The 26,632-nt window shown below is 40.6% G+C and overlaps 1 protein-coding gene across 1 annotated transcript in view; it reads right to left on the minus strand.

Moving 5' to 3' along the window:
- The window catches only part of CHD6 (chromodomain helicase DNA binding protein 6), a 209,977-nt gene that overhangs the window by 70,638 nt on the left and 112,707 nt on the right, over positions 1 to 26,632 (minus strand). Inside the window, exons 6-16 of the mRNA XM_065892557.1 lie at positions 25,881 to 25,943; positions 25,005 to 25,063; positions 23,999 to 24,116; positions 19,881 to 19,967; positions 19,546 to 19,680; positions 15,781 to 15,902; positions 14,285 to 14,528; positions 12,918 to 13,094; positions 12,101 to 12,244; positions 8,900 to 9,155; positions 7,901 to 8,111 (exon numbers count right to left, since the gene is read on the minus strand). Coding sequence (XP_065748629.1) covers positions 7,901 to 8,111; positions 8,900 to 9,155; positions 12,101 to 12,244; positions 12,918 to 13,094; positions 14,285 to 14,528; positions 15,781 to 15,902; positions 19,546 to 19,680; positions 19,881 to 19,967; positions 23,999 to 24,116; positions 25,005 to 25,063; positions 25,881 to 25,943 — 1,616 coding nt within the window. The remainder of the gene's footprint in view (positions 1 to 7,900; positions 8,112 to 8,899; positions 9,156 to 12,100; positions 12,245 to 12,917; positions 13,095 to 14,284; positions 14,529 to 15,780; positions 15,903 to 19,545; positions 19,681 to 19,880; positions 19,968 to 23,998; positions 24,117 to 25,004; positions 25,064 to 25,880; positions 25,944 to 26,632) is intronic.

Here is a 26,632-nt window from a genome sequence, read left to right on the forward strand (position 1 = left end):
TGCAGGCACACAGGACTCAATGTTCTTTGACAAGACACCCCTAAACCATCAGAGAGGAGCCAGATGCCCCACGGATCTGAGTGAGGCGGGGGATGAGCATACTGTTAAGGAGGAGGAGAAACCAATAAATAGAGATGATATAGCTCGGCAATCACCTAGGGAAAGAAATTCCCATAAAACTGGATAGTGTTTGGCCATCTATGATAGAACACAGTTTTAGAAATTGGGCAGGATGATTGGAACGTTAATTCTCATTTCTATCACTCAGTTTTGAGGGACTGCTCTCGAAGAACACAAAACTAAAATAAGAAGCCAGTGATTTGAGAGTTCAATTAAATTGTTCCTCACTCCCCTCACTCCTGAGCCAGATCCTTTGGCCATGTCCTCACCCCTGTATGAGCACGGCATGAAATTAAATGGGAACAAAACCAAACTGACAGCTGGCGTGACAACGAGGCTCCAGAACAAAGGAAATCTTGAGGGCTAGTAAATCTGAATAAGGAAATCAGACATCATTAAATTTTCGCACCAGACATCAGTGCAGCAATTAACCCTTTGTGTCAACTGCATTCTGAACAAAATCCCTAGGAGCTGATGTGGTCGATCAAACTGTAATTCTGAGTCGCTGTCAGATATCAACAAGAAGCAGGTGGCACTCTGGAAAACCTCTGGGTACTCGGGGGGTGGAAGTGGGGGTGGTGGTGGTGGTGGTGGTGGTGGAAATGACACGTTTTTGGCACAACAGGAAATGTTTACCTCAGAAGGCCTGAAGGGAAATGAACAACCTCATCTCCCAGCAATAACCAGCTGGGGAACATAAAGAGTGAAAAAAACACACAAAAACCTGCCGTTCGTGACTGCCATAAACATATACTTACAATTAACCTTAATAAGAAATAAGCAGGAGTTGGCAATAGGGGTCATGTCGGTTTGGTCACCATGTCCCTAACACCTATAGAGGTCTCATCACAAGGTTGGTACCTTATAAATATTTACCAAATCAACGGTGTATACAGAAGACCTGAGTAAGTGCAGTGAATATCACGTTCTTCAATTTTGCAAAGACGTCAATTCTACCCTACTACGTGTGTAAAAGCCAATCAAAATCCCAACAAATGGATATAGGTACACATAGAGAAATACAGATATGTAAATATATAATTTTTTTTTTCTGTAGTGAGGACTGGAATAGTCAGGGATATATTAAAAAATAATAATTCTGGGGACTTCCCTGGTGGCGCAGTGGTTAAGAATCTGCCTGCCAAGGCAGGGGACACGGGTTCAAGCCCTGGTCTGGAAAGATCCCACATACCACGGAGCAACTAAGCCCGTGTGCCACAACTACTGAGCCTGCGCCCTAGAACCTGCGAGCCATAGCTACTGAAGCCCACGCACCACAACTACTGAAGCCGGCGCACCTAGAGCCTGTGCTCTGCAACAAGAGAAGCCACCGCAATGAGAAGCCCGCACACCACAACGAAGAGTAGCCCTCGCTCACCACAATTAGAGAAAGCCTGCACACAGCAACGAAGATCCAATGCAGCCAAAAATAAATAAATAAATATATAAAAAAAGAAAAGAATAATTCTGAACAATTCTGAAGTTCATCTGTAATAATATATGAGCAAAGGAATAGAAATATTGATCAAAAGATAGAAAGGGGGCTTCCCTGGTGGCACAGCGGTTGAGAGTCTGCCTGCCGATGCAGGGGACATGGGTTCGTACCCCAGTCTGGGAAGATCCCACGTGCTGCGGAGCAGCTGGGCCCGTGAGCCCAGAGCCTGTACTCCACAACGGGAGAGGCCACAACAGTGAGAGGCCCGTGTACAGCAAAAAAAAAAAAAGAATAGAAAGGTTACATACACACCCAGCAAACATCTCAATATATTTTATGCATACTGTCTTATATGAATGGGGGAAAAGATGGACTATTTAATAAACAAATAATCAAAAATATTTGGGAATAAATTAGATTAGACCCCCATTATATGCCCTCTACCAAAATTGTAGAAGGACTGAAGACTGAAATATAAAAAATAAAATAAATCAAAGAAGTCCAATTAAAATTATGAGTTATCATGTACATTTAATTCTTTTATCTCCTCAAATGTCTAGAAAAATGATAGGGAAAGGGATTTTTTAAAAAATGCATAATAATGCCTTCCCCCCAAAAAAAACCTACAAACAGAACAGGAGAAAATTCTGGGACTTGGAAAGTAAACCAAGTGATAATTGATTTGAAGAAAGCAGAATCCCAGGTGAGAAATAACCTAATTCAATATGGCAGAATATCCAAAGGGATCAGGCATTGGTGGCACCAGGTATCCCTGAAAGTGGAGATACAGAAAGTCTAAAAACAAGGGAACTAACTGGTTGAATATCTGTTGAAGTATCTGTTAGCCTATCCATCACCCACCCCAGTGGTGAGAGGATAAAAAAGATCTATACCTCCCTCTACCTTAGGAGACACCACACAGTTAAAGGCAGAGGTACCATACTAAAAAAGGGAAGAGAAGCAGAGATCTTGAGACCTCCCTACCTCTCTCCACCCCTTCCCCACAGTCAGCTCCCAGTTCAATCAAGTTCCCACCCTCTGGGCAGGAGAGAGGAAGAAAAACATCCCAAAGCACTGACACTGGAGGCTCCCTGATGAAATGGTCCAGCTAGACGGACAGTGTTCACAGATGGAGAATAAGGTAGCCAACAAGCTGGCCCACATGCCCAGAGCTTCTAATCTCTGGATAGTGCCTACCATCTGGCAGCCAAAACCAGACATCTGAGGAAGGCATCTGACCTTTGAGGCTTTGCTTCTGGTGTGGAGGGGCAAGGTCTTAACACATCAATCCTCCAGTAAACAACAACCACAAAATCTGGGCAAAATACAAAAACAAAACAAATGAACAGAAAAACCTATCTGAGGGCACCAGAGGGTTAAGGAAAGCAGGCAGATTTTGGAGAGAAACAGGAAATTGTGGTTTTGGCCAGACAGAAGCCGGAGTTATGGCAAAGGTGCAGGGCAGCTGTAAATCTTGATGAGAAGCCACTATCTTTCTGACCAGAGGCAGCAAGAGAAGGAGTCTGGGGCAACCAGGACTGCCAGAGGGTGAGAAGGGATTGCCAGAAAGTAAAGAGACAGAGATGGTGAACCCCACACACCGGGTATAAACTCTTTCTAAGTCTCTGGTGGACCTCTGACCCACACATGCTTGGGGCAGACTGAAAGTAGTCTGAGCTGAGATTGGAGCTGCTACGTACCAGAGACGCTGACAGCATTTGCATTTTGAGACTCACCTACTTAACTGCCGCCAAATAAAAACTATCAACATCATCATAGCAATATAACAGAATCCTGAATCTCCACAACACAATATTCACAATGTCCAGGGGAAACATGACCCATTCTTAAAGGGAAAGACAAGAGATATCAAACCTAAGATGTTTTAATTAACAGACAAGAACTTTAAAAGCAGCTCTAATAATTATGTTCAGTGAAGTAAAGAAATGTACATATAATGAATGAAAAGATAGGAAATTGCAGCAATGAAACAAAACATCACACTAAGAAACAAATAGAAATCTTAGAACTAAAATAGAATCTCTAAAATAAAGAAAGCAATGGATGGGCTTAATAAGCATGATGGAAATGACAGACAAAAGAGTCAGTGAACTTGAAGACAGACAAAACAAGAGAGAGAAAAAGGACTGAAAAAAAAAAACCAAACAAACAGAACAGAGCCTATGGACCTGTGAGACAATATCTAAAGGTCAAACATACAGGTAATTGGAGTCACACAGCAACAAGAAAATAGGGCAAAAGGAAAAAAGAGAAATCAAAGAACTACTGACCTAAAGCTTTCCAAACTTGATGAAAGATCTACATTATAAATTTAAGAAGGTCAGTGAACTCTGCACAGGATGAATTTCACACATCAGTCAAACTGCTGCAAATCGAAAATTAAAAGAAAATCTTAGTCGTCAGGGTGAAACAATACATTATATACAGGGGAACAGCCACTTAAATGACTATAAAACTTCTCATCAGAAATCATGGGGGTGAGAACACAATAGAGTAACTTCGAAGTGCTGAAAGGAGGGGGAAAAAAAGCTAACCCAGAATTCTACTATGGAAGACAGAGAAATAAAAAGAAAAATTTGACTTGAGAAAACAGACACTGTAGGAAGATTGTAAAAAATCTATCATCATTAATCTCAGAATGACAAAACACTGCACCTGTGTGATAACCAGCTGAGTGCTATAAAGACTGAAAAATTACAGAAGAAAACTAGGAAATTAAAAATATAATTACACAGTGAAAATCTAGGGATTAAAGTTGGAAGACAGAATAAAGGTATTCTACCAGAGGTACAGCAAAACATAATGAGATGGAAAGTAGAGAAAAGAGAAAATTAGGTGATCAGACCAGAAGGTCTGACATGAATAACAGGAGTTTCACAAAGAGGAAACAAAACAGAAAGAAATAATGAAAGATAAAATACAAGAAAATCCCCCAGAACTGAAGGAACATAATTTCAAATGGGAAAGACCTATAAAGCATCCAGTTCAACAGACACCATACAAAACCCAGTTCATTGTCAGATTTCACAGGACTGGGACAAAGAGGGTATATCAAAGCTTCTAAACAGAAAAAACATGTCACATACACAGACCAGGAATTGGAAGGGCTGTGAACCTCTCAACAATCCTGGAAGCTAGAAGACAGTGAACTAACATCTTCAAAATTCTGTGGGAAAGTGATTTCTGACCTAGTACCTCAAACTCAACCAAACTACTGCTCAAGAATGAGAGTAAACTGAAAACATTCTGACAAAGTCTCAAATTCACTTATCATTCACCCCTTCTCAGAAGCTCCCAAAAGAGGTACATGGGATCCACCAACAAGATTTGACTCAAGAGGGAAGGAAAGAAACTTGTCAGTGTGATAAAGGAAGAGAGATCACAGATGGCAACTGTGCACTAGGCAGGAAGGGTAACTGCCCAGAGAGGAGAAGACAAAAGGTCCTGGGAGAGACGGCTCAGACACGAAACTGATGTGCTTGAACGTAACAAGAGGAGATGTAGACAACCAGAGTAAATTTTGGAGCTGAATTATAATAAGTATATTTAAAAACATGCACCAAATAAAAAATAATTTTTAGCTTCAGGGAAAAATAAAAATTGTGCAAGAAAGAAACAGTAAACAGCATACTACATGGCTGAGCTATAACTCAGCATTTACATAAATCATAATAAACACTGAATATTAATTTAACCCAAAGTATTGCATGGCAGGTTGGGAAGATGACAGGACAGGAGTTGCACATGTGGTAATTACGAGGGGCAGTGAAAGAAGGGAAATATTCATCTTCTATAGGGAGAACAGATAATACTTAAAACGGAAAAAAAAAAAATTACAACTACTAACATTACTTAGAGATATAGCTACAAATACCAAAAGAAATAGCATAAGGAGTTTAAAGTAAATGCTTCAGGCGGGGGGAAACTGGGGGTATGTGGTGGTATCAGGAAATGCTATTTTTCATAGGTCTAATAGAATAATTTGACTCTTTAAATTATGTGCATGTATAACTTTGAAGAAAAATTTAAAACTAAATCAAAAAGAGAAAAGTAATGATGATACTAAAGTCAGAAGACCCTGTTGGGTGCAGAGCTGGGGTAAAGAAGCCATAAGAGAGTGAAAAGAACATACTTCAGAATACTGCATAGTTGAGAGGTGGGGGAAGCCTTTTTAAGCATATTAATTTAAGCATAAATAAGTACTTAAGTTTATTTAAAGCTGTTTTAAGACTGAGAGATTTGACTATTATAAAATTCAAAACTTCTAAGAATAAAATAAACAAACAAAAACCCATAGCCATAAAGAAAAAGTCAAGAACAACACTGGGGAAGTATTTGCACCATATTCTTAAGTAAACAAGCCATTCTTATAAATTAATAAACAAAAAGGTAAAGAGTAACAAAAAAATGGAGAAAGAACATGAATAAAGCAATGCACAAAAAGAGAAATATAAACAGCTAATAAATATGAAACTGTCATTAACAATCAGAAATACAAATTAAAACAAGAGACCATAATTTTGGCTTACTGAATCAGCGAAGACTAAAATGCAAAAACAGTACTGATCAGAGTATGAAAAAAAAGTCATTCTCATACACCATTAAAAGACACAGTAAAGATGTCTTTCTAGAGGGTGTTTTGGAAATATGTATTAAATGCTTTTTAAAATATACATCATAATGTATTCTAAGGAAATAACTGGAAACGTTCACAATGAATGCAAAACGATATTCACAGAGTTCCTTAAAATGCTGAAAAACTGAAAACAACCTATAAGACAGAGTATCAGGCAGATCATCAAAACTATGTTGTAGAAGAAGAATTAAAGAAAAAAGTTCATAATATGTTAAATAAAAAGGTGAGTTACAAAGCAGAATGTAAAATATGATCCCAATTCAAACAAATCAACAACAATAAATATATGTATGCACAAAGGAAAAAAAGACTAAAAAGATAAACGCCCAAGTGTGAATGGAAACTTCGAGCAGGTGGTGGTATTATAACATGTCCCTATTTTCAAGAAAAACTGTAATTTTTAGACAATTTGAAAACAAAAATAACCAATAAATGATAAGGAAAAATAGCATATAAGGGAGCTAAATAAAGACATCTGAACTTAGCAGAAGTCTGTTCATTACACTATTACTCATTTTGGGGGATATTTAATAAAAACTGCAAACTAGTAGTTGCATACATTCTGAAGAGTGAGATAATATATTTACATAAGAAGCAAGTGTTCTGGTAATTCATATATAGTGAATTTATAAAATACGAAACTGCTTTCTAGTTTCGATATATTCTTCAAAGAAAAAAACAATGTAAGTCTCAAGAATTCCTAACCTAAAGATCTCCACTACAGGGCTCTGAGAAATTCTTTTATTGCCTAATCCGATTTTGGAGAATTATTTATGTAATATTAAATGTCAGCATAACCCATAGTTAAACTGGTCGTTTCCTTTAATATTTTTCTATAAATTACATGTCATAAGGACAAACAGACTCTTTAAGGAGCAGAACATTTAACACAACAGAGATTTGCTATGATGACTATATAAAAATAAGGATATCCTTTAAACCTAGCAATGCCTTGGCTAATAGTTTCTAAGATCTGGAGAAGTCTTTATGATTAAGAGTAAATTTTAAAAATCCATTTGCCATTCGGATGATTGATGTATCCCAATGACTGGAAATGGAAGGCACAGTGTATAATGTAACAAATGCAGTACCCATATAGACTCCAAACAACCCACATAACAAACACCCCAGGCTTTTCACCTGCATGAGTAATGGAACTTAGGTTCAAGGAATTACAGGAGTATGAACAAAAAAATACGTTGGGATGCCATAGTGAGTGTATCATAAAACTTTAGAGCGTTTGCTAAGACATAAAACACCCCCAAGTTCTTTTTCTGGCAGTTGTCAGCTTGTGCCCTCCTTTCAGCAACTTGATATAGTGACGCTGTCCAGGGTGTACTTTTCTCATCATTATTAAGGGAAAAAAACAACAACATTATTTTCTTAACCTTCTGTAATGCTAACTGAATTGTTTCTTCCAACTAAAGAGAATATAAATAAACATGTAAAATTTACTTTTTAAGCAAAGCAAGGGCTCCACATCATAGGCTAGGAAATTCACTCTAGACAGTTAAAACTGGTCATAACATTCTACTCTGAATTTTAGTCAATCTTTATGAGAAGATTTCTTATGTCTCTTTTTTAATGCTTTTTTCTTGTTAAAACATAATTTTTGAATGAATCAAAAAGACACCAAAGAAAAGGAACTGCTTGCAGTGCTTGATGCACAGCTTTGACACAAGGCTCACCTTCTCTGGATGAGATAATCTTCCAGGATGTCGAGACAGCGCACCATCTGGGAGAAGATGAGCACTTTGTGGCCGCCAGCAATCAGCTTAGGGAGCAGTTTATCAATCAGCACCAGCTTCCCTGCTGCCTGAATCATGGCCTGCAGCTGAAAGTCGGGGGCATCAGGGCTGTGGGTTTTCCGGAAGTCCTCCAGAATTTTCTCCTCTGCCCCTAAAAAAGAATGGAACAAAACTATTCTCTGAACAAACTATAAGAGTAATAGCTACCCTCTGCTTGACAGAGCCTAGAAAAAAATGAAATGAATCCTTAGGTCCCAAACCAACAGTCCAGTGAGGCAATGCTCTGTGTCCATCCCATGCCCTCAGCAGGGGGCTCTACAGGCAGCAGGGCTGTCCTGCAGAGAACATAGGTGCTCTGCTTTCCTCGGAAGTCTGACCAAGGAGAGGAAGGATCTGAAATACCAAGCTGACTTAGGCAAGTGAAGAAACCTTCAGAGAAAGCTGACAAAAAGACATACCTCTTGTACCATAAAAGCTTGGGATCAGTAAATCCAAGCCATATTTTGATTTAAAATTTTATAAAAAGTTTTATTGTAAAATAAAAAAAGAAAACTTCCAACACGTTCTCTACTCAGTACAGTTAACTGTTAAATTACCTGCAGAGAGTTTTAATCTCATTGCACCATGATCATTTTTTCAATGAAGTAACACATCTCCTTGCACCAAAGTGGCAAGTGTAGACTAGACCGCAGGTACACAAAGGACAGCAGGCTGACAACTGATATCCACCTTCTGATGGGCAGAGAACTGGGAGAGGTAGGCTCAAAACAGGGCTCTGTACACTCACTGGCCAGACTGCTTAGGCAGACCCATCAACCTCTTTGAACCTCAGTTTAATACTCTGTAAAAAGGTCAGAATACACACCCTGGCATTCCATGGGAACTTGATAACATTAGACTGTTGGCGATCAAGATGCCTGCCCCATGTCCCCCACTCACCGTTGATCAGGTAGGGGTGGTTACAGCACTTCCTCAGCTCCATCATGGTGTTGATGAGATTGGGCATGTTGTGCTGATTGGCCCCCTTGGTCAGGAAGGAAAAGTTCTTCTCCAGGATGGCGCGGTAGTACTTCTTCTGGATATTGGTCAGCTCTACTTCGATGATCGTCTCTTGTTTGGGAGCAAGGTTCTTTTCCACGTCATCTTTCAGCCGCCGAAGCATCATTGGTTTGAGGATAGACTGCAGTTTCTTCACCTGTCCAGGAAAATGAGACCTGTTCACCTGCCCCAATCCCGACTCAATAACCGTTACTGGGGTATTCCAACATTCACTACAATCTCTTGAGCATCTAATCATAGTACTGTGGCAGCAGATTAAATGAAAGATCATGCCTGATCCCTGAACATGACGAGCTTATAATAGGACTGTAGGGAAAAAAGGGATCTGGTTTTAATTCCCAAGTAATTACTGGGAACCTATGTTGCAACCTTACAAGATACAAAGGGAGAAAGATACAAAGACAGGACCTCTTCTGGATGGAGAAAACAAACCTCTCTCTCTCACACGCACACTTGTGCAGCAATTACCTGAGGAATATTTTAAGCCACATTAGAAGGTACAAGTGATACTTTACAAAGGGAAGATGCTGAAAGAACAAAGTGAGAGGCAGACGGAATCTGGGGGTGGGCAACATGGATGAAGGTGGTCAAAACGTACAAACTTCCAGTTATAAAATAAATAAGTCCTGGGGATGTAACGTACAGCAAGGTGACTCTAGTTAGTAATACTATATTGTATATTTGAAAGTTGCTAAGAGAATAGACCTTAAGACCTCTCATCACTAGAAAAAAGAATTTACGTATGTATGGTGATGGATGTTAACTCGATTTATTGTGGTGATCACTTTATAATATATACTACATATACTGAATCATCATGCCATACATCCGAAACTAATATAATGTTGTTGTCATTTACATCAAATTAAAAAAAGAAAAAGAAGCAGAGGCAATCTGGAAATGGATTCCTCCTACATCTAAATAACGACAGCAGCAAACAAGTTTGGGGGTAGCAACATGTAGAGCATTAATGTGGTAAGGTGACACCTCCCACTCCATCACGCAAGCTGTCATCTCAGGGGCACTTTGAGCCTGATCATATGCTTTGCTATGATTTGTCTGTTCTTCTCCTAACGGTCCAGGCCTGGACAGCAGATCTGTGCGCACTCGACCGCACGGGGACTTGCTCACTCTCCCAAGAAGAGGGCAGAGAAGGGATTCAAAGTCAAGGCACCTGAGTTCACCCTGAGCTAAAACATGATACCAATAAGATTAATCCTGGTGGGAAAATAAGAGAAAAGGCAAGTGCAAAAGATCAAGTTTCAAGTCATAAAGAGCTGTTCAAAAATTTCAGAAGGGGTAGATTCTGCAGAAATAAATTGTGGGCTGTACCAATGCTTCCCGATGAAATACAAAGTGATTTACAGAGAGTGATTTAGAAGAGTTACTTCCTGGAGCAGGTTTTAAACAATGATGAATATGCCTTACTTTTTAACCAGATATACAGACAGTTAGTGCCGTTTTTGTGGTTTGCTCCTAACTAACCCCAATCTTAAATCTAATCCATTTAATGAATGCTTTGTTTTAGCAATCATGGTACTTAGGAATGTAATCCCCCAAATGGATAAGGAATTACTATGTAAGAACCCAAAGAGGAGAGACACAGCTAGGTAATCGTTAAAGACAGGGACAAATGCCAATCTGCCACATGCTGGATTCAGCTTTTGCCCTTCACTTGGTTCATACCTTGAATCATTTAGAGTATACTACATGCCAGACACTGTGCTGGTCAATACAACAAACACAACTTTGCAGAAGATGTGGGCCTTGTCCTCAAGGAGGTCATTGTCTAGGAAGAAGAAAAAATGCATACCACAAAATAAGTGCAATGGGAGAAGAGGATGCATTTCTAATGGTCCAAAAATGGAGAGAGGGTTGGAGCTGGCTTTTGAAAGATCAATAGATACTGCAAATGTCGAGAAGTGGAATTAAGTTTGATTATTCACTGCTCTCAAAGTCTGACTTGCCACAGAAGTAGAAACAAACAGACTGGGACTACAGAGTGTACTCTTGATTTCTCTGTTAATGAAATTCCCAAACCTTCTCAGTTCCCAAATTCTCGGCCCCAACCCACTCTCACACCATTGCTAGATTAATTTAGCAGAACTAATTATTCCTGCAATCAAAGCCCTGCACTGCTTCTCTAATGCTTACCAAACCCTTCAACCTGTCTTTCAAGATCTTCCCACAATATATCGCTAAACTCCTCCGGCTTCATACTCCTCAATTCATCCATCCTGTTTCCAGCTCAACCCAGATGATTCCCAACTACTGAATAAATTCCATGGCTGATTATGATTATTTTTTTCCTATGCAAAGCAGTCATCATCTCTCTCTCTCTCTGCCTACTGAAAACTTACTCACCCTTAAAAGTCTATTCTCAAATTATACTTTCTCCATGAAGTCGTTCCTAATTTCCAAACAGATGTGACCTTTCTCGCCTTTAAAAGTCCTCAGCTCTATTAACTGTTCCTCTTGCGGCATTTAAACTTGTCTGCCTTATTTCTGCAATGTCCAGTTGAGATTTCTACCCATAGTAGATAGACTGGTTTGTTTTGAAACAGCTTTGAGTCTAATAAGCTAGACGCAGGACCAGATCTTTGAAAACAGGACATTTAGTTGATTTGGACAAAACTGGACTTGCCCACTACTCTAGTGTACACACCTGCCTTCTTTTCCTCACTACCTGTGTATTTTGTTGCACTCAAGAAAATAAGCCTGGGAACATGCTGCAGGTGATGGAGGAGGGATGAAGGATGAAGAAGGCAGAGGAGGAGGGAAGCAAGCCCCTGAGGCCAGAGCTATGAACAAAATCACTGAACTTACATATGAGATCAGTGAAGGCAGGAGGCTGGATATAAGGCATTTTGGATGTTGATTCATTTATCCTTTGGAGTAATAAGAACTGCTAATAATCAGTTTATCCTCTTCAACATAAACAAATGAAATAAAGGAGGCAATGCTCATTTTACGAGGGATGTGGGAATTTGCTAACTCCTGTCCCCATGGTGACTTGTTTTTGCCTTGATGGTGAAGGTCATTACCACATTGTCTCCTCAAATCCTTCAGGCTCCTATTTACCTGCTCCTCTGTTTTCAGATCTCCAAACTCCTCCAAGAAAGCAGTCTCTGAAGGAAACTGTGACGGCTCCAGGAAGTTGAGCAGACTGAAGAGCTCCTCCACCGAGTTCTGCAAGGGCGTCCCTGTGAGCAGTACCTTGTGTTCCTGCATGAATTCACAGCACGGGATGAACAGGGTCTGAACCACCGAAACAGCGGGTTTTGGTGAGAAAATGATGCCAGGGCATTCTGGGCTTTACTGGTGGCAATTCTGTTTTGCCAGATGATGATATTTCATCATCAATATAGGAAAGAGGCAGAGGTTGGTTATAATACATGTGACTCGACAGAATAAGTGTGACAACATCAATAAACAGATCAACCTTCCTTTCACATCCCTGAGCCCAGGAGCAATTTCACGTTAGTTAAAGCACCCATTCATTCATCCATTCATTCATTTGATATTATGGAGTGCCTGCCTGCCACAGACTGGGCACTGTGCCAAGGAGTAATGTTGAAGGCCATCACCTTTGGTACCAGATCATTCAGGGACCTGGAAACAAGCCAAAACACCTTACATTTCCAGGTCACAAATTTCATGGTATTTAAGATTTCCCTGGGTCCCTCTGGGAATCAGTCTGTGGCAAAGGCCAAATTGTTGACCCAGTTCGTAACAAAAACATTTTGCTTCCTGCACCATCAGAGCCATAGTGGGCAAAAAGAAAATCTAGGGTGAGCAGACTGTGCACAAGTAAGCTGCATGCAGATGGCTAAAGAATGCTTCCTCTACTGTGAACAGAAGGGGCCTGTGTTTATGCAAAGAGCTTGCCAACTCTCACCAGGGCCATGAGCTTCAGGCCCTCCAGAAGTTTGCAGTTCCTATTCTTCAATCTGTGGGCTTCATCAATGATCACACAGCTCCAGTGAATCTTCTTCAGCTCTGGGCAGTCTGCCAGGATCATCTCAAACGTTGTAATGACAACATGGAACTTGAAGACTCCTGACAGCGGGTTTCCCTAAGGATGACAGAACCAAAGACAAAGCTTTACGCAGAGCCAGAGAATCCAGCTACTGGGTTACCAGCTGGGTTAGAGGAGGCAACACTATAAATGCTAGGACCCAGGTGAGAGCCAATAAGCGCTTCTTCCTCAGTTAAGAGAGAGAATACGACAATGAACCAGCTATTTAGACAAGAGAGAGACCCCATTACATCAATGAAACAAAAGCAAGAGAGCACGTACCCTCACAAAAGTGAGACAGAGGAGCCATGCGGAAGGCCGAAAAGGAAGCTTTTTATTTATTTACTTGTCATGATAAGGAAAGCAGATGAGTGCTGATTCACACATTCCCAGCCAGAAACTGGTCTATGCATAGCTGGAATGCCCAAGGAAACCCTCTTTGCTACTTTTTAGGTAAAATTAATTTCACCTTGTAACTTGGGTTCTAGAACAGATTCGACATCATGATCCTGATTCACCCAGGACAAGTGCTACCAGGCAGGACACACCTTTGTCTTTCAGCCTGTCTTAGTGCTACCATCGCTTTAAAAAGCAGAGCTTCATCACGTTACAGCACATCTTAAATTTCTTCTCAGTGTCTCCTCCTGCTGTCTGTGAAACCTCTGGGGTGAGCGCTGCCTTTCCTCTGAGTTCATTTAATTTTCACCTTATTTATAAAAACCAGTGCTCCGAACAAACATACAAGGATACTCAGCAAAGTGAGATGTTCAAAAACAAAAATGTCTTAAAAAATTCTATTGTGCCTTTAACCATTTGTTTTCTCTTCATCCTTCCACGTCAGATCTGTTAACCTTCTCTCTCTCTCCAAACTCCCTGGCTGAGAATCCTTCCTTTGTACACGAATTCCTCCGCTCACTTTCTTCACTGAGCACGTAACAACTCAGATAAAACCTTCTGCAGGTAAAAGCAACTTCGTGAGCCAACCAAGAAGCCAAGCTTTCCGTGTCCTAAAGAGCCTCTGGTATATGTCAGAGTGGAAAGCATGCCCTCCAGTTCTGTGTTTTGTCACAAATTAAATTACCAGGAAGGAGTAAGAAGTCCACCGCGATAAACATGTGACTACAGAGTAAGCCAACAGTAACCCAATGCAGGGCATTAAACTCTGGAAGACAAGGGACGGAAAGGCTGTTTTGAACCATGACGTCAGAAAGCTGTCCCCAGGTCTCTGTGACTGGTGGAGGGCTCACCTGTGCATCTCGGTACACCATCTCATACTGCTGAATCATCTGCCTGCTGATCTGGCTGCCGTGGTACACGATGGCATTCATCTCTGTCCACGTCCGGAACTCCCGCTCCCAGTTAGTGATGGTGGAGAGCGGGGCAATGATGAGGAAAGGGCCGTGGATTCCCCTGAGGAATATTTCTGAAAGGAATGTGATGGACTGGATGGTTTTCCCTAGGCCCATCTCATCGGCCAAAATGCAGTTTTTTCTGCAGAGTAAGAAACACAGATACTTCATCATCAATATAGGAAGGAGGCAGAGGTTGGTTATAAATAAAAAGATACTTCAGAAGCGTACCTTGACCTGTAAGGTCATCAGTGAAGGTTTTATCAGCATTTTCCAGAGATACAACGGAAGCAAGTTTCTATTATCATTGTTCACACCCTGCCTACTTCCAAAAAGGAACTATTGCAACTTGTGAGAAAATACGTGAAATAGGTCCATTTAAATATAAACTAAAAATACCAAAAATTAAAATAATACTGAAACAAGGAGAAAAAAAAAATGCCTCAAATCTAAGCCAGTTTCTCTACCTGACAAACTTCATGGAAGCCAAGGCAAAAACAGAAACATAAGTTGCATGATTCTCATTGTCTATTACTTGCGTTATCAAAGGACAAACTTTTAACCCACATACTAAGTTCCGTATCAAGAGTTAAAAACGCTGGTCTCTTGTGGTGATCCAGAAACATGGACTGCACACAGCTGTGACCCTGGAAGAGTGTGACCCCTGTCCGGTCTTGCTCCTGACTGTACAGGTGGGCAACCCCAGACCTGGAGTGTCTGAGTGAGCTGTGCCCTGACTCACACTGTGAACAGGTAGCAGAGACAAGGCTAGAACACAGGTCTCCAGAGTTTCAGCTTGGTGTGTTGTTCCACTACATATTGTCTTTAAAAATCAACACCGGGGGTACACTCTAGAATGTTAAGAAAATCTCAACTCATCTTTCTCGAATTCCATCTGTTTCATTTAGATTCTGATAGGAACTAAAGCACAGAGTTGAAAACTGAGTATTACAAGTCTAGGCCACCCATGGCTCATAAACAAGTAGCAGAGTCGGGGCTAGAATCCAGATCCATTCCCCTTTAGAGCCAACTTTTGCTGAAGACTGGGAGATAAAAAACAGTTTTAAAGGATCTTTTGGGTTTTGTTTCATCGAGGTTGGGCCCAACATTTTGGTTAGACTGGCAAAGAAAAAAAAAAGGACAAAGTCAGTGATGTCTAAAGATCACTCCTCTTGGTTGGAGAAACCAAACCAAACCAAACCAAATCTGACATAAAAAATAAAGTCCTGGTATGCCTGATGTGCAAAGATCACCACTAAACCAGTGGCTCCGACGCACTCCCTTGCCGCTCTGCTATTGCTACTCCACGCGGGCTAAGCCCACAATCTCCTTCCAGGCACAAACATCTGGTAGAAACATCATCCCTGAAGACAGGACCGGTTCTGGTTCCGCACCTGTTATACCAGTTAAAAAGAAGCCAGTTCATCCCCTCCAGCTGGTACTCCCGGAGCTGGTTACTGTTCTTATACTCTCGAGACTTCTCAAGTTTCTGCCAGGAGTCTGAGGCAGGTCGCTCCTAGGGAAGGAGAGCAGAGAGCACAAGACACAGAGAATGATGCTTCAGGAGCAAAATGTGCAGAGGGACACAGGGCAATGATGGGGAAGGTGGTAAATCTCAAACGTTGTCCTACAGCTGGCTGCAAACTGCAGCTACTATCTTCTGACTAATGAGCCAGTCCTGTATTTTCTAGATTTCAGCAGATTAAACTAAGAACACCTCTATAAAATTTGCAAGCAATTAATGAAGAAGAGAAACAGACCCACCTAAAATCTTGATAAGTATTATATTGCATTATTGAGACTCTCAGAAATCACTCCCACTTACATTGTAATTTCCCTACAAGCCAGTATTAGTCAGGTTTTTTAGTTTTCTATAGACAGAATTTTGTTTGTTTGTTTGTCCTTGTGGTATCAGCTCAGGAAAGTACACTGGGTCAAATATTTTGTTGATTAGTTTCTAGAGTAAAGGCCAAAGCCTATATAATCAAAACTGTAAATTCCTTAAATTCACCATGAACATAACAGCAATCTTATTATTTTATTTTCCCATATGAAATACCAATTTCTAAATGTAATTGACCTTTATTGATATGAAATGCCATTTTTACCATATAAGTTCTAATATATCCAGGGAGCTTTATCTAGAGTCTTCATTCTGTCCTACTGCACTGTCTCTTATTGCAATAAAACCACACTTTTGAATTACTGCAGGTTTATATCTGATGGGGAATTATTTTTCAAAAATGTCTTGGCTATTCTGTCTTATTTAGTATTCTGTATAACTGTAGAATCAATTTCAAATTCCCTTAAAATTCTTTTGGAATTTTGATTAATCTGGAGAAAATTTTAATTTTAATTTTTAGGTATTAAGTCTTCCCACCTAAACATTTTGTTTATTTATATTATTTGGACATAGACTTGATTATTTTGCCTCTAGACAAATTGAGCCCCTAAGTTGACACTTCAAGGTCTTAAAAATAAAATTTTTTAGCTATGCCTATAGTTATATAAATGAGAATTCTGAGATTTAGCTTTTCTAACAGCAATTGTAGTCTTTGGTAGTTCTACTTTGGAGTATTACAATAAAGTTTATTCCTGAAATATGCCATTAACTGAAACGAAGCCTTCCGCTTGTGAAATTTAATAAAATATCCCCAATCATTTCATATCACTGATATTTGGAGATAAGTGTAATCTGTCCAATCTGTGCAGACCACTGAAAGTGTGGTCTTTCAGAAACTTACATACCACAACTTACCTACAAAATTACTATAGCTGTAGTTAGGCTAAGCCCCTTGAAATAGAACTCTGTTGAATATTACTATCAGCACATAGGCACAGGTGTTTTTAGAAATAAAGGGGAAAATAATTTATTATGTCAAAAAATTAATTTTAAAGAGAAAGCTCTTAAGCAAAGATATTCCTATAGAAACTCTCGTGCTCTGTTCCCTTAAAGAAATTACATTCTTCTCAACCTACAGGAATCATTCAGCCTGGATTCCCGAAGTCCATGTAACTCATTTTAATGGCACTCTACTCTACTAGATTCTATGGGGAGACTTCCTGGAATGTTCCTCATCTCTAGCGACTGAAGTGGCTCACTCCTAGCATTGCAGATTTCTACTCTGCTGCCTTGGTAGTGCTCCTGATGTAGAGGCATCACGCTCTAACCCAGTCACTCCTCTGGGTTTTCCCTCTTTCTCCAGTGCTAAAGGTTTTAGTTTTACATCACCATTGACATGACCAGCCATCTAAGGATAAGGCTTGAAATCAGCTGAAATTCCCGATGCCTAGTCTGGTTGGCTCCTAAGTGGTACAGACTACAGCAAGTAACTTACCCCAAGGCCCCACAACCTTTAGTGGCTACTATTAAATTCAGAAGAGAACTGATTCTTGGAGTCTCCAAGGTGGGTCTTGACTATTAAATGACTGCTACTCTCTTTGCACAATCGTTACTGACACTCATTTCTTGCTCTCCCAAAATTCCGTATCTGACCTACATGTGACCAATTTTTTACCAAAAAGCTTTTAGTGATGGAATGTCCTACTCATCAAGACTGGTAGGGTTATCTCTAAACTTCAAAGCCCAGGGTAAGATCCCTTAAAAAAAAAAAAATTATTCAGTTAAAGTATCATTTGGAACCAGCCCTTCTCTTAAAACATAAAAAGACAACTTTAATTATATTTTGAGCTACCATTCCAATTTAGGATGAGAAAAATTTCAAAACATACCTTCTAAATGAGAGAACAAATAAATTAGAAACCAAAAGAGACAGGTGTGAAATGATCTCATAGTTCATTGAGAGATGAGGAGGACAGGAGCATCACAACAGCAAAGAAGGAAAGAAAAAGGGAAACTGACTGAAAACACTTGCATTCATATTCTCGCCAAGCGCATGTAGTCAGTCTCAAGAAATAAGTGGGATTCAGGCTGAGAGAGTAAGAATCTTGATTACTTCTAGATGATAACTTAGAATTAGCTTCACAATGAAATTCTCTCTACTCTCTGCTCCCCCACTGGTTTGCTTCTGCTTTGGGCCACGTGCCCCAATTAGCCTGGTGCCATATTTGTCCTGCACACACATGCTTCTTCCGTCAGCCTGTGAGCTCCTGGGGCAGGGCCTGGACCTACTTTCTTACTCTGTCCCACACAAGAATCAACCTACAGCAGGTGCTTAGTAAATGACTAACAAATTGAATTTTAAATGGACAACTGTTATAGGAGAGGGTTGAGAGAAAAATTCATTAATCAATAATGTAGACAAACACTGTAAAATACACAGGTTTCTAATCACAGTTCCACATCTCAAGATACCTCTATACCCTTCAGAGCCAAGAAACAAAAGCAAAACTGCTTTTGGATGGACTCCGACAGGGATCAAAGTTCAGTGTCAAAGTCTTGCCTTTGAAGTCCCAACTTTCCCGGTGATATATATAAAAACAACAATAAGGAACTGCATAAGAGTTTTTCATATAAAAATAGTGATTTAAAAAAAATAGAAAATGATCATTCCAGTCTATAGTTATATTCTTTCACAGCTCTGATTCTTTTCCCAAGTTAGTCACATCTTAACTGGGCTCTATCCCAATTCTGCCTCCTCTGACATTTTTGCAGCTTGGTGGTAATAATCCAGAATCAGAAAAACAAACCAATTCAACAAAAACGTACTGAAAACCTATGTTTTCTTTGCAAAGTCCCAGTGATCTATAGAGAAAGGACAGTTCTTCCCTGTAAGAATATTCCACTTGAGTAAAGGCAAAGGATAAAACTGAAGAAAAGAGATCACCAATGGAGCAAGGGATAAGAAACAGGAACAAGAAAGATGCTAACAACTTACTGAGCTTCTTTCCCAAGCCAGGCATTTCTTACCTTCTATCTTACTGACTCCATCTGACAGCCATACACCAAGAAATCAAAGCTCATAGCCAAGCTTCTGAAATGTGACATACATCAAAGTAGAGCCGGATGTAAAGCTGACCTGAGTGCTAGCAAAGTGTGATGTGGGAGAAACACCCTGAACCGCAGTTTCAATGGGAGTGACCAATGATAAGACACCACAGAAACCACTCAGGAGAACAGCCCAGGGGACACCCAGGATTGCCAAGCTCCTAAAATCACATGTTACAAGAGGCGCCAAACAGTGACATGGGTACATTACCACATGCTTAACTTCAGGGAGAACTTGCAGAGATTCGAATTCTTTAACTTTCGCAGGATCCACATCTTCCTCCAGTTCCCATGTACTTTCTTCGTAAGGCAGTGAGCACCACTTCACCAGGTAATGCGTCACTTCCTAGTGCGAAATGGGAGACACTTACGTTCTTTCTACTACATTACAGGAATCAGTCCTACACTGACAGACCTATGAAAACCTCCCTACAACACAGCACGCGGATGCCATGAGAACAAGGACCACATGCTAACGAAACGTGCAAAATATCTTCGGCAAGCAGCGAAGACACTTTGTAAGAGTCGAAACAGCAAAATACCCACCTCTCCGGTTTCTGCATCCTTGGTGTGGGCCACCTCCAAGATGCGATCAACCTCCACGTAGTCTGGATTGAACAAGTCTTCGTCAGGCTAAGGCAAACAAAAAAGAAGAGCTAAGAAGTGTCCCCCATCCCTCCAACCCATCATCCAGTGTTTTAAGTGACCCCCCCCAACCCTGGCCCCTATTGGGCAGGAAACACAGAATGAAAAGGTTTGCTTGAAAATAGAAGTCACCTCACTGACATTTCTTTACTGTCCCCAAATCCTCCTCTTCAAGACTGAATTTAAAGAAACGACCCCACCTTACAGGTTGCCCCACCAGGGTGAGATTTTCCTGTCCGTCATTACAGTACTGAGCAAAAATCAGCACAAGGAGGATTTCCAGAGATATCCCTCGGAAATCCAGAATTACAGTTTGTTTTTCTTCTTTTTTTTTTTTTTTTTGTTTGTTTTTTTTTTTTTTTTTTTTTGTTTTTCTTCTTAATATCAATAATAATAACAGTTAATACTGGAAGGAGGCATGGAAGGAGCTTCAGGGGTACTGATAATGTTTTATTTCCTGATCTAGGTGCTGGTTACACAGGAGTGTTTATTTTGCAAAAATTCACTGAGCTGTACCCTTAGGACTGCTTACTGTTAAACACACTACGCTTCAAAAAAAAAAAAAAAAAAGCGTACTTACAAAATAATAAGATTTAGAAATATTTAATGTGTGTCCAGCGCTTTCATTTTAGCCTATAAGCTACTTTATGGAGTAGCAGGTGTCGTAATTATCTTTACAGATGAGAAAACTGATTCAGAGAGGTTAAATAAGTACCGTGAACAAGGTTGCAAAGCCAGGTGAATCAGAACATTTACCCGGGTCTTTCTTGCCCAGAAGCCCTCCTCCTGAAGTGCAGGAATGTTCTTATTACCCCTTAAGCTAGAAGGCACTTTAGGAGCTGTCTAGTTTCATCTTCCAATCAACGCAGGAACACTTTTTTTTTACAGCATCCCTGCAAATCCACCCTCGGATTCAATTATCCCCGTGTTCAGGAATTTACTGCCCTCTGAGACCGGACCCACTGCCAAGACAGCTTTACTGCTGCCTGTTCAGTAGTAGCGTCATGAACTTTATCATTATTACTATTAAATTACAGCCTAATTTTCCTCCTGTAACTGACTCATTGGTGTGAACTGCTTCCTCTAGAGCAGCAGTAACCAAGTTGATTCGTCCCTATCGGAACACCTCCCTAACCCCAGGTGTTCAATGTTCTTCAGATGCCACATTTCTAGATCCCTTGGTGATGCAGAGCTAACCTTTGTGGAATAGTGACTATGGGTCGGGCACCATGCTTAGCACTGCTATCAACACTGTGTCATTTAATCCTCCCAGGTAGTCTGTGAGGGTGATAGTATTAGTACTGATTTACATAAACGGAGGATACTGAGTCTGAAGGAGCTACTGCAATTTGCCCAAGGCAAACTGCTATCAGGTCATTTTCCCCACTCCAAAGTTGTAAAGATCTTTAAAATACCAATGTGTGACATTACATTTACTTATTGCCATTTTCATTATTTCATTCATCCTCGCCTGTCCAGGTAAACCTGAACTTTGATTCTGTCACTTATTCTCCCAGCACTGGGTCTGGTGTTGAGGAGTCAGGGTCTCATAGGCCTCCAGCCCGGTGGGGCGTGGGAACTCACAGCCTTTCCAACCCCACTGTCCTTCACACGCGCCCCTGGCTACCTCATAAAGCGGCTGGAAATAATGGGTATGAGGAAGCTCTATTCAAAACTAGGTTATTATTTATTTCATAAGAATATCATTTACGCAAGTTATTAACAAAAATGTTGACGAGGTCAAGACTGAAGGTAGCATTACAGCAACTACTCTCCACTCTCACTCCTCGTTCCTTTCATGACGGCCTCCAATCTTCTCAAAAGCCTTTCCTTCCCCAAGGGTATGAATTCCCATTACAGTATTTCTACACATCCTAACACAATTTTCTATTCCCAACCAAGGGGAAAAAAATCATTCCCTTGGGAATAAATCAGAAACCAGATTCATGGGGCTTTGTAGGCTACATTAAGTAGTTTGGACTTTATTCCAAGACAACAGGAAGTGCTGAAGGGTCTGGAGCAGGAATGGCATAGAAAACCCTCCTCCCTTACCTGGGCACAAACACGTGGTGACTGAGCACTGACCCTGCGCCTAGTACCACAGATAGGAAGTACCACGAGGAAGGCGTGGCCCTGTCTGTCTCGCAGGGCTCAAAATGGAAGACACAGACACGTAAACAAGTCACTACACTGCAAGTGCTCGCTAAAATAGAGGCGTGAATAAAAAGTTCCAGGAACCGAGGGAGAGTATCCAACAGGGCTTCAGGATGGTTTTTCCAATTCTAGTCCTTCCTTTCCGATTCTCTACAGAGGAACAATGCCATACAACACCGTTCTCAAAGGCTTTACAACAATCCTGGAGAGGCCTGGGGCCAAACGTTAAGGCTAAAGAAAAAGGACTCCATATTGGGACAAAAATAACACTTATTGACATTATCCTAAAGTAGTTTTTCGTCATTTGCAGAAAAGGAGTACAGCATGAACAATGAATTGGTAAGAATATGCAGCAATCTGCTAAAATTTGACGGCATCTCAGTGCACTCTTAAGGTCTAGTATTTGTGACTACATTTAAAAAAATAATTGTTTTCTTCATAAGTTATCTGTATAAAATCTGTTAAAGAAAATAGAAATCACCACAATCCCATCAAATGGAGGAAATTACGTCATCATTTTCACATACACTCAGACATTTTCTATGCATTATTATGGTGATTCTTCTCTCTTGTACCCCCCAAAAATGGAACTGTCTCATATAAGAGCTTGACATTTTCAACTAACAATAGTTAACATCACTAAGCCTCTTCCTATGAAGTTAATAATTGTCCTCCAATATCATTTTTACTAGCTGCACAGTACTGCATTCTGTGGGATGTATCATAATTTAACAAGTGTCTATTAACACTTGTTAACGTTATTAACATTTTGTTTGTTTTCAATTTTTCACCAATACAAACAACTGTTTATCATAGCTAAGTCTTTGCACAAAGACTTGATAGCTTCCTTAAAATAAATGGTGGAAACAGAACTGCTGGGACAAAGGATGGGCAAATATTGAGACGTGATGTCTGTTGTCATCCTGCGTTCCTGATAGGTCATCCTAAGTTATGCTCCCAACCAGTGACGACGACAGCGGCTCTTCCCTACACCTTCACCAGCAGTGGAAAATACTTATGTTTAAAACCTTCAAATATTTGATAAGTGAAAACTAGAAGATTCACATTTTAATTTGCATTTCTTTGACTGCTAGTGAAACTGACTACATTTTTGTATGGTTGATAAGTAATTTTCCCCTCTTTTCTGAATTCCCCATTAATTTGTCCATTTTTTTCTATTTGGGATTTTGTATTTTTCTTTTTGAACTATAATAGCATTTCTTATCATTAAAGCTATTTGTATGTGTATCATGCATGTGTGTATGCAAATATAAAGAAGGTTTCCATACTGGAATAAGAAGAATGTATGCCTTGTATGTATGTGTGCATGTACGTAATTAGGGAATACGTCTATGTACATTATGTACTTACTTAAAGATTTATTTGTGGTATTTTCTAACTTACAGGCACTACAGATGTTTTGATATCCAAACCCATCAATCCTTCCTCTTGCTGTAGGTACCACACTTAGAAATACCCAAGTTTATATATTTATTTACTTATTTTCTAACATTTTAGCTTTGTTTTTATTTTTTACACCCAAACTTTAAGTCTTCTTGGAATTGCCCTTTTGGGGAGGGGAGAGGAGGAAATGAAAAGAACTGTGTGCACATTCCTTCTGTGTGTACATTCTGCCCTAGAACGTGACCTAGATGCACGTTCTTATGAGTTATCAGTTTATAAGGTTTGATCCTTATTCCTTGGTGGATAATTTGTTTTCTTTGGCTTAAATCTGGACAAATCTTGCCACAAATCAGCAGGCACCTGAGCAATACATCTACACGGGACTTAAACTTTAAGAAACTTAAACCTGGTATTTAATACTGCAAGAAAAGCAGTGATCAAATTAGTAAACATTGCTTCACCTCAGTAAAAATGTGCTTCATCTGGGCTTGTTTATTCCTAAATCGCTTGATCTTCTGTGCGATGCGAGGATCCTTTTCGAGTTCTTCCATTGTGGCCCATTTACAGTGTAAGTAGGAGCTATCCAAAGACACACAAATTGTGAGACAAGCATAGAACCACAAACCATCAAGCGTTAAAGTGTTTCAATAACCAGGTGACCGTCTAACACAGCAGCAGTGGAGTGACTTGCTGTGGAACTGCTGTAGACTGGGCTTAGAAGGGCCTTGCCCTTCAGGACAAAAACAGAATACAAAACAATGCAGCAATTCCAAGCAATTCTGTGGCTTCTAGAGAAACTGGCTCAGAGCAGAGGGAGGGCAGGTGTAGGCAGGCCATCGTTAATGCACATTAGTGAAAGTGGGCACACAGCAGAGAAAGAAAGAAAAACCCAAGTGGGTAGAAAAGTATAGGCTATAGGACCGTGGTTCTCCACTCTGGGTGCAAATGGGAACTGCAGAGGGAGTTTTTAAAACACACCAATCCTGGGCTTCCCTGGTGGCGCAGTGGTTGAGAGCCCGCCTGCCGATGCATGGGACACCGGTTCGTGCCCCGGTCCGGGACGATCCCACATGCCGCGGAGCGGCCGGGCCTGTGAGCCATGGTCGCTGAGCCGGCGCGTCTGGAGCCTGTGCTCCGCAATGGGAGAGGCCACAACAGTGAGAGGCCCACGTACCACACACAAAAATATATATTAAAACACACCAATCCTTGAGAACTACTCTCAGAGTATGAGCCAATGGGTCTCGAGTGCAGCAAGGACTTCAGTAGTTTTAAAAAGCTCTCCAGGTGATTCTATACGCAGCCAAAGTAAAGCACTGCCGACTAAGGTGAACTTGAGCCAGTCAAGGTCTGTGGGTCATGCCTTAGGGGCCGTTCTTGGAAAATATAAAAGATAATGGTGTGATGAAAGAAGAAAGTTCTATTCATTTAAAATACACATACAAATAATACATTAAATAGACGTACAAATTCCTGTACTTGACGTAGAACAGTTCCAAGTCGAATGGGGGTTCTCCCGGGTGAACCTGTAACCAAAAGCAAGTAGTTATCAGCCCAGATCCCCATGGATCACCCTTATGTGTCAAACGAAAAAGGTAAATCAATACTTCTTCCTGGTTTTAGAACATATTTCTCAAGGACATTTTCATTTTCCCAGGTCTTTTTCTGACAGGTCTGGAGCAGGCTTTCTAAAGGCTGAACACACAGTAAGCTATAAGGTTAGAAAAAAACAAAAATGATCCTCCTGGTGTCATCCTTAGGTCCAGGCTGGGAGAGCGTTCAGCTGATAAAGCCAAACTGGCCCAGGGCTCTGAGAGCTGCTGCAGAAGTGAGAACATGCATTTCCGGCGTCCTCCCAACCGTCCCCCACAAACTCCAGTGATGTTCACTCTCAAAGTAAGGAAGTGTACTTTCATAAACACTTGAGGTAAAGATGAAACTATGCCTTCACTGGCACCGGCATACTCTTTCATGCCAGAAATTTTCTCTAGAGGTTCTCTACACAGCCCTGAGATGTTGAAAGGAAAAGATGTTTTCATTGGGAGTCTTTTCCCATGTCTTCTTCTTGGCCCTCTGATGACTTTCAGTGGGCTATGGCAACTAAAGGATCAATACCTTTTGCTAGGATCATAAGGAAAAAAAACATCGGTTTGGGCCATACTCAAATATTTCAGAATTTTATGTCTTAAAATCTTTCATGGAGGTGAAAGTAAGTGTCAACTAGCCAAATAGTGCTCTTGCCTAGCTCTCAGTCCAGCCAAGAATGACCACTCCAGAAACATCTCTCCACAGAGGGTGGAAACTGCACTAGTGATATACAAGCCAGAAACATCAGCCACGAACCTCCTGGACAGTCTTAGATGCCAGGATCTTCTCAATGATGTTTGCGTCATCTTCTGGAGGCTCCTGGAGATGGAGGTTAAAGAGAGAGACAATTACGGCACCACAGGAGCCATGAAATAATTCTAGAAGAAATACTGTAATAGGCACTACTTTCTCCAAAAGTTCACCTTTGAGTACTGAGGTCTCCCTCCTATCAGCCCACAGAGTGATCAAAAGATCACACACATTCTAACCTCTGGGCATAACACTCTATCACCTTCCCCTCCCAAGTGAGCAGGGAAGTTATTCTGCTTCTTGATTTGCTTCAGATTCTTCATTTCAGATCTGCCTTTAGCATCATTAAAATTGACCCTAAGACTTCCCTTCTCTGCCAAAACTGCTTACATGTTGCTGCATAAATTTTCAGAAAGGCCTAACACAGAAGAGTCTGGGGGCTTTAGAATCAGAGGGTCCCAATTCTGACACAGTCCAGCTACTGACTTCGGGCTAGTCAATTAACACCTCTTAGCTCCAAGTCTATTAAAACAGGAGTTAAAAATACGTATCTCACTGGGTTACTGGGAGGATAAAACGGCATGTGAAAACATTTTTTGGACAGTAAGCGCTATGCAAATGCAAAGTATAACTATTCTTTACTAAATTGTACCATCTTTCCCCTCTGTACCTGGAAATGGCTTTCTGTTTCACTGATCATCCACTGACTACAAATCCCAACCGGAAACAAATTAATTCCTTCCTTTCTGCCCTAGATA

Source organism: Phocoena phocoena, chromosome 15 (assembly GCF_963924675.1).
Source record: "Phocoena phocoena chromosome 15, mPhoPho1.1, whole genome shotgun sequence".
Classification (NCBI taxonomy): domain Eukaryota; kingdom Metazoa; phylum Chordata; class Mammalia; order Artiodactyla; family Phocoenidae; genus Phocoena; species Phocoena phocoena.